General features: G+C 33.6%; 1 protein-coding gene across 5 annotated transcripts; it reads right to left on the bottom strand.

Annotated features, from left to right (window-relative positions):
* Nucleotides 1–703: 703 nt before the first annotated feature.
* Nucleotides 704–4,514, bottom strand: LOC131630913 (protein phosphatase 2C 53-like). Of its 5 annotated transcripts, none has more exons than XM_058901655.1 (6): nucleotides 4,358–4,514; nucleotides 4,073–4,163; nucleotides 2,415–3,654; nucleotides 2,016–2,333; nucleotides 1,813–1,918; nucleotides 704–1,429 (listed from the first exon to the last, which is right to left on the bottom strand). In XM_058901655.1, the coding sequence occupies exons 3-6, from the start codon at nucleotides 3,303–3,305 to the stop codon at nucleotides 1,095–1,097; spliced, it is 1,650 nt and encodes a 549-aa protein (XP_058757638.1). In that variant the 5' UTR covers nucleotides 3,306–3,654; nucleotides 4,073–4,163; nucleotides 4,358–4,514; the 3' UTR covers nucleotides 704–1,094. The 5 variants fall into 5 exon arrangements, with proteins under 5 accessions (XP_058757638.1, XP_058757639.1, XP_058757641.1 ...); XM_058901656.1 differs by lacking the exon at nucleotides 4,358–4,514 and adding an exon at nucleotides 4,257–4,310; XM_058901658.1 differs by lacking the exons at nucleotides 4,073–4,163; nucleotides 4,358–4,514 and adding an exon at nucleotides 3,874–4,052.
* Nucleotides 4,515–7,371: the final 2,857 nt, after the last annotated feature.

Raw genomic sequence — 7,371 nt, 5'->3', positions numbered from 1 at the left:
CATACCGGAACTCTTTTGTAAAGTCTCCCGGTATGCAAAATAAAAGTTAAAACAATAAAATGATAAATTAATTAAAAATACACAAGGACAAAATTGACATTTTTCGTAAAATGTAGGGGTATGAGGATAAATGTAGGGGTACAATGTAAAATTTTCTTGTCTACTCCCTCCATCTCATATTAAGTGTCTAATCAGGTTTTAAGAAAATGATTAAATGTATTGGTTTTAATGATAAAATTAACCTCATTTACTAAAATATCTCTTATTTATTATAGGTAGTACTAGTAGGGTGGTTGAAAAACATGAAAGTTAACGAATAGGGACATAGTTGTGAAAAAAAATATAAATGTTATATTAATATTCTAAAGAGACATTTATTTTAAAACATTGAAAAAGTGCAAATAGGACACTTATTATTAATATTCTAAAGAGACATTTATTTTAAAACGAAAAAGTGCAAATAGGACCCTTATTATTATGAGACGGAAGAAGTATTATTTTATAAACTAGTTCGTAAATAAAATGTTGAGTTTTGCTGAGGATTTGTATGGGTCTCGTCTCAAATTTTGCTTTTAAGACTTAAGATTTTTTGTTCCTCCGGCTCAACATTGGCCATTGTCATTGATAGTGATACAAATCCACCACAAAAAAAAACATACATAGACCAAGCTCCTCTCTCCAACAAAATTAAAAGTGAGATGAATTGGTAATAAACAAACACGCTACAGTTTAATATAAAACTAAAAACCACTTACAAATTGGTTACTGCTTTATAAACACACATGCTACAATAATATTCAAGTAAATGCCTCACAAAGCCTTTGTACTTGGAGGCACAATAATGAATACAATAAGCTAAAAAGATGTCAAAGGAATTGGATATCATCCCTACAATAAGCAGCTAAATTTACATAGCTCCAATCCAATGCATTGGATATGTAGACTCTTAATTAGTTGAGTTCTATGTAAGATGTATTATAGTACAGATCAGAAGATGAATGCCCTTGTGAAAAATTAATGGGCGAAAAACTATATTGGACGATTATATTATGCTTCTATAGTACAATAATAATCTTCCCACAACCTTGGAATCATCATGTCTTGTTCTTATACTTTCGTTGAGGTTTCAGATCCACGACTATCACGGTTATGTTGTCTTTGCTTCCTTTCTGAAGAGCACGATTTGAGAGGAACTCTGCTGCAGCTTGAGCTGCGGGGTCACTCGTCTCCCCCCTTTCTGATGGTAGTTCTGAGCTGTTTTTCTTGTACCAAAGAAGTATTCGTTTTCGAGCCAAGTCACAGATCTCTTCATTTGTCATCACATCCCATAGACCGTCGCTGGCTAGAATGAGACATTCGTCTTCTTTTGCACGTGGAATGAATTGAACTTCTGGTTCTGGGATAATCCACGGTTTCAAATATCTGTCACCTGAAAATCACAGCCAAATTAAGCCGAAATTGTTACATCATCTATTCAGTATGACTATAAAGTTTCCATCATCAAAAATATTTAGATAGCATTGGTAACCAATGAGATGTTCTAAATCTTCTCAACTCACACCCTCTAACTAATTGCCCAAAGGACTACCAATCAAAGATACAACCTATGAAGCACAACATATGAAGAACAGACACATCTATCACTCGGCGTGTCCCTGTGTCAGACATGTGTTGTTGTCCATATTCTGTGTTTTTTGTGTCAGCAATGTTGACATGCCCATGCATGTGTGTGTCGGAGTCGGAGTTTGTACTTCATAGGAACTAGCCAGATAAAACCCAAATAAAGTAAAGTTTATGATTACAAAGACATACCGATAGACCTTGACATTGCAAGAACACCGAATACACGATGACCATTCCATTGTATCACTTTTCCTCCGGCTGCTTCAATTCTAGCATATTCATCTTCTCGGTTTGGCTAGCATTTCAAAACAAAAACAAAAAAAAGTAATAAAAACACCAATTATTAGTTTAAATTTCTAAACGAGATCAAAAACATTATAGAAGCAGCTTACTTTATGGTCCACTGATAACGCCATTGGTTCTTTGCCGCGACAAAGAACGGCTCTTGAATCACCACAATTTGCAACTATGATATGAGATGAACATATTAGAGCAACTACTGCAGTGGAACCAACCGTTTCTGGCGCAACAGCTTCATTATTGGCCGTTCCTCCAATTTCAGCATCAACCTTTAAGAAACAGTTGGTGAATGCTTTGTTCCACTGATCTTGGCAACTATCCACGGTACTTCCATTGATTAAACCTTCCTTGACAAGTTCTATTTCCTCAGCCAATGCCAAATGAAGGCGTTCACGACAATAATTTGCCACCTGAATCAGGAAAAACAAGCTCTACTTGAAGGGAAACTGATAAAAAGCTAAAATCAACCAACACAAGATAACTAATTTTACCTGAGAGCCTCCATGGCCATCATATACTCCAAAGAAATGAGTCATCTGCGGCCTAAAACATCGGTTTATTCCGTCAGGTACTCGATCACCAATCAACATCTGAATAGGAATTTTCAAGAATTGAGGAACAGTTGCAAATGCGTCTTCCATTTCAGGTCTTCTTCCACATAGCGATATGAATCCCCATAATGGGGTATAATCCAATTCAAAAACACTCCGGACAACGGTTACACTCGTTCCCTCTTCCTGAGGCATCTGATGATCAACAACAACCGTAGTAGGTTTTAGGTCCGACTCAACTCCAATCTCTTGGTCAAGACTCACAGCCACGGTAAGGGATTCACTCACAATATCCGTGTCAACATTCGACTCCCCCAAATCAGCGGCGTGAGCAACAATATTGACAGGACCGACAATCTTCTCTACATATACCGAACGTGGTGTTCCAACTTCTGAAGTAGCATCAGAAGCAACAAACTCTTCTCCACCTATACTACTATTCTCACTGACAACCGATAGAGAACACGAGCTATCAATAAACTGTTCACCTTCCAATGATAACGAATCATCCTCCTCGCTTTCTGGAACCAACGCTACATCACTAGAAACCAAATCACTTTTATTTTGGGATATCATTTCCACCAAAGGAACTTCTCCTTCCCTATCCAATTCTGGTGCCGTGACTTCTGTGACACCTATTTCAACATTACGGCTATAGTCCGAACCTACAACTGTCTCGGTGGAAACCTTACTTACAGAATTAGACAACGACCCTGCATCTTCCATTACTTTAAATCTGGATAAATCCATGTGTATAACTATGACCGAGTTATCGCAGACGAAGTTACCTACTCTCAATGGCACTGTAACCACATACAACAATTCTTCCATTGAAATCCCTATCTAGATAAAACAAAAAGTTAACCTCCCACCCCTTCGATATCGCAAAACCCTTCATGTTTCAACTAATTGATCACATCTTTTTCTCATTGAAAAGGATTCTAAAATCTGAAAAGTAACATATTCCATTCCTAAGGAGACCCTATATAACAAAATACGAACCGAAATTCAACCAATATACGAAGTATGAACCAGCTACAAGATTGAATTGAAGTAATCAGATCTGGTCAACAACAATGGATCCAAACTTCCATTTCAAGAAATTTTCACCATAAAAAGCTATTGCCACAACCCTCTTCTGTCTACCTTTGTCACCTATAGGAAGAACAATGGAAACAACCTGAAAACATGCAAAAATACAAACTTTATATACATGAAAACAAATTGCACTAAAGAAAACTAAACCCACCAATTAAAAAGAGAGAAATTTAAAAAGGGATGAAAAAAACCACAACAACAATAACAAACAACAACCCTTATCTGCAAACACAAGAAAGAACAGACAAGTCATGAGAAAAAACCATAAAAAGTACAAAAATCTCAAGAATCACAAGAAAACCTTAAAAAGATAACACCTTTTTTCCACTGTAACTTGCCTGGATCTGAGGCAACACATCACAGACTAGCAATCTCAATAGTCATCATTATTATTAATATTACAAAATCAAATCAATCAATGAATGAAAGAAAGTATAAGAAAAAGAGAAAAACCAAAACAAACAAGTAACAAAAAAAGTGTCACTAGTGACTACTACTACCTAATTTTGTCAACGGTGTAGGGTCTGGTTCCTTCACTTCTCCAACTATCTTTTCCCTTCTCTCTCTTGTTGCTTCTTCTCACATTGACACCTGAAACCCATGAAATGGGAAAAAGTAACATAGCATCATTAATTAACCTTAAAATAAAATAAAAAAGACATAGTTGTTTGTTTTTTTGCTTACTTTTATAATCTTGACCCATTAAATGGTAACAGCTCAGTTATGTTGTTTTCTTTGATTGAATAATATATGAATATAATATAGGGTGATTATGATATGCATACCTGAGTGAAGTGTGGATGGCTAAAGGATGAGAAAGATGACATAAAAAAATTGTATTTTTGTAATTAATTAAAGAATATGAAAGTGTTAATGTTATTTATAGGTGAGAATGTGAAAATGGTTTGAAAAGAGATAGTGACAATAATTTAAGGGAAAGTTTTTTTTAGGTGAGTTTTGGAGTAGTAGAGAGAGTGTTTGTGTAGTGAGAGAGAAGGAAGAGAGTGGACACATGTCAAATCTTGAAGAGCATATTAAAGCTTCTCCACTCATAATCCATTACAATGTTACATTACATTATGATGTGTTGGCTTTTTTATCCTTCCATCTCTATATTGATATATTGTGGAATGTTTTTTTTGGGGTATACTTATATACGCATTTGATGCATCAATGATGTTCAATTTGAGATTTGATGAATTAAAAATATGATTTTTAATTTTTGAACTATATTTTAAAATATAAGATTTAAGTTTAAACTCTTTAATATTCGAATGGGTGAATGTGTCCATGTAAACGAAGAGAATCTGTGTGATATATTTTTTTAAGTATAAATTATATATTTTTTGCGTGCAATTGAAGACACAAAACTCTCGAGTCGAGAAGAACTACAACAAACGATAAGTTCTCTTTTAAAAAATTTAACATTGCTAATGCATATTCAAGATTGAGTTTAAAACTAATGTCTCTAATCTACAAGAAACTCTTACCCTATCTTTTGAGTGCTATTGAATTCAACAAATTGTGTGCTTTAAAAAGAATTATGTCATTACCATGTAGGCTAACCATGACTCCATTGTTGAACAAATTTTCAATACTCTTGAAATATTGTGTTTATGTTGAGTCTATTTTCTCATAATAACATTTGTTAAACAACAATAAAAATAAAAATAAAATTAAAAAAATAAAAAATAAAAAATATTAACATAAAACAATATAAAAATATTATAATAAAAAAATATATAGGAACGAAAGATTAGAGAAGATTAAAAAAAAAGAGGAGAAGAAATGTGAGATTATAAAAGAAAAAGTGCATTAAAAATGTAATTAGAAGAGCGAACAATAAAACAAAAATAAGATAAAAAAGAAATAACATAAAAGATGAGAGACTAGAGAAGAAGATGCGGTATGTTCATGAAAAAGAAGATGAAAAGAATGCGAAATACCGCTAGAAAAAATTTGAAAAGACTTAAACTGAAATTTTAAGTGTGAGAAATAAAAAATCATTTGTAATCGTAAGGTTAAGATATAATAAGTTTGAATTTTGGTTGGATGTGAGTTAAGTGAACTTTGAATTGTATCATAATGCGGTTTGGTTCGATTTGATTCGATATGTAAAATACAAACCGTAAACTAAACCAAATCGTATGGTTTGGTTAAAAAATTGTTCAAACACGTCTAAACCAAATGTTAATTTTTACGATTTCAATTTGATTTGATTTAATCAGTAGTTTTTTTATTAGGCCGAAATGATTTTATACGCCCTTATTCAACATGTACCCCTAATTTAAATTTTCTTTATGTCAAACTTCTTTGTTTTTCTAATCTTTGTCGATATGTTTTTGCTTCAAAGCTTCTACGTTGAGTTGCTTATTTCTTACTTTTTTTTTTTTTTTTATGTTTAGATAACATGTTGAGCTTGTACTAAAGTTTTTTAAGCTTACCCAAAAGAGCGGTAACATTAATTGTTTCATATTTTTTTCTCAATTATAAATTGGGACTATAAGTTTCCATTTTCTAGTTACACATTTGTTAATATTTAAATATTTAATAAATAATATATGAATAGTGTGTAAATATACTCTAAGCATATTATTTATTGTATTTTTTTATTATCGAATTTTAATTTTGAAATCCAATTCAAACTCTCTTTCTTGTATTTCCTTAACCTTCAAAAAAACACATTTCGAATAACCTCCTTGATGCTAGTCAGGCGAAGTTACAAATGTAAGAAAGTGTGTTTATTATTAGTGTATTTTCTATTTTGTTTTCAGATACCTTCCTATTTGCTTGACTGTATTTTATATACTATGTGTTTTAACCATTTGGCCATAATGAGCCACCTCTTCATCTCTCATTCTTAAATGCTTGAGATAACGTCTGCTGTTACTGATGCTCTTTAACGGCTCCATAATCACTTTCATAACCTCTATGCGATCTTAGGATTGTCTCTTAACTATTACGTTGGGTACCAACTCGGCTACCAGAAGTCTACCAAGGGCTGAGCTATATATGCGCGACTCTGAGCACCTGATATCCGATCTCTATCAGGGATGAGCTAGGTGTTATACTTTAGGATCCTGCACAACTATGGCACACGGGAAACAACTCAACCCTTTGTTGGTTAAGGATATTCTTGCATCTTCGATTTCACCATCTTGACTAACACTGTGTATGTGTGTGTGAGAGAGAGAGAGAGAGAGAGAAAGAGGTATCTCGGCTGAACTAAAAATTTTGGGATGTACATAATCCCCCCGAGCATGAAGCCTAAAAGGATGAAATGTTCAGACCGAGAATCCCGGAATACACTTTGTCTAAGAGATTATGTCCTAGCTCGTTCTTGATTCGTCCAAGGATAGTCCATAGTCCCCGGCTTGATGACGTATAATGGCGTGGTAAGCAATGATTATGAATTTCTTACAAAATTTTATCTCTCGCTTCGCAATGATGACTTTTTATAGGAAAACTAATGTCACTATGACTGTGAACCGATACAACTTTGCGTAGCCGTTTCAAACTTTTGATTGGATAAAAAACCTAACGCTTCCTTCCCTGTTTTTCATTCCTAAAATTTAATTTTCTCTTCAAAGTTACCTTTGAAGTCGTACAATTTCACTAGTTATTCACAAACAACTTTAGGTATTCTTGTTATTATCTTACTTTTTTTTGCGAAATTTTTTAGAATGGTTATAATACGTGAGTGTGACAAATTGGGAAATGTACCGATTCTTTGAAACGCCCAAGAGTGGAGAGAACTTTGGGATTCATGCCTGAGAGAATACAAAGATCATTTGGGGGA

Source organism: Vicia villosa, unplaced genomic scaffold, assembly GCF_029867415.1.
Source record: "Vicia villosa cultivar HV-30 ecotype Madison, WI unplaced genomic scaffold, Vvil1.0 ctg.000747F_1_1, whole genome shotgun sequence".
In the NCBI taxonomy this organism is placed as follows: Eukaryota; Viridiplantae; Streptophyta; class Magnoliopsida; order Fabales; family Fabaceae; genus Vicia; species Vicia villosa.
Note: the sequence above shows the minus strand (reverse complement) of the source record. Positions and strands in the feature narration are given on the sequence as shown.

Coding starts and splice junctions, on each gene's coding strand:
- LOC131630913 (XM_058901655.1), bottom strand. CDS start 3,305: ATGGAAGAATTGTTGTATGTGGTTACAGTGCCATTGAGAGTAGGTAAC. Junction 1,919..2,015: donor CGTTATCAGTGGACCATAAA/GTAAGCTGCTTC, acceptor TTGAAATGCTAG/CCAAACCGAGAAGATGAATA. Junction 1,430..1,812: donor TGCAATGTCAAGGTCTATCG/GTATGTCTTTGT, acceptor TGTGATTTTCAG/GTGACAGATATTTGAAACCG.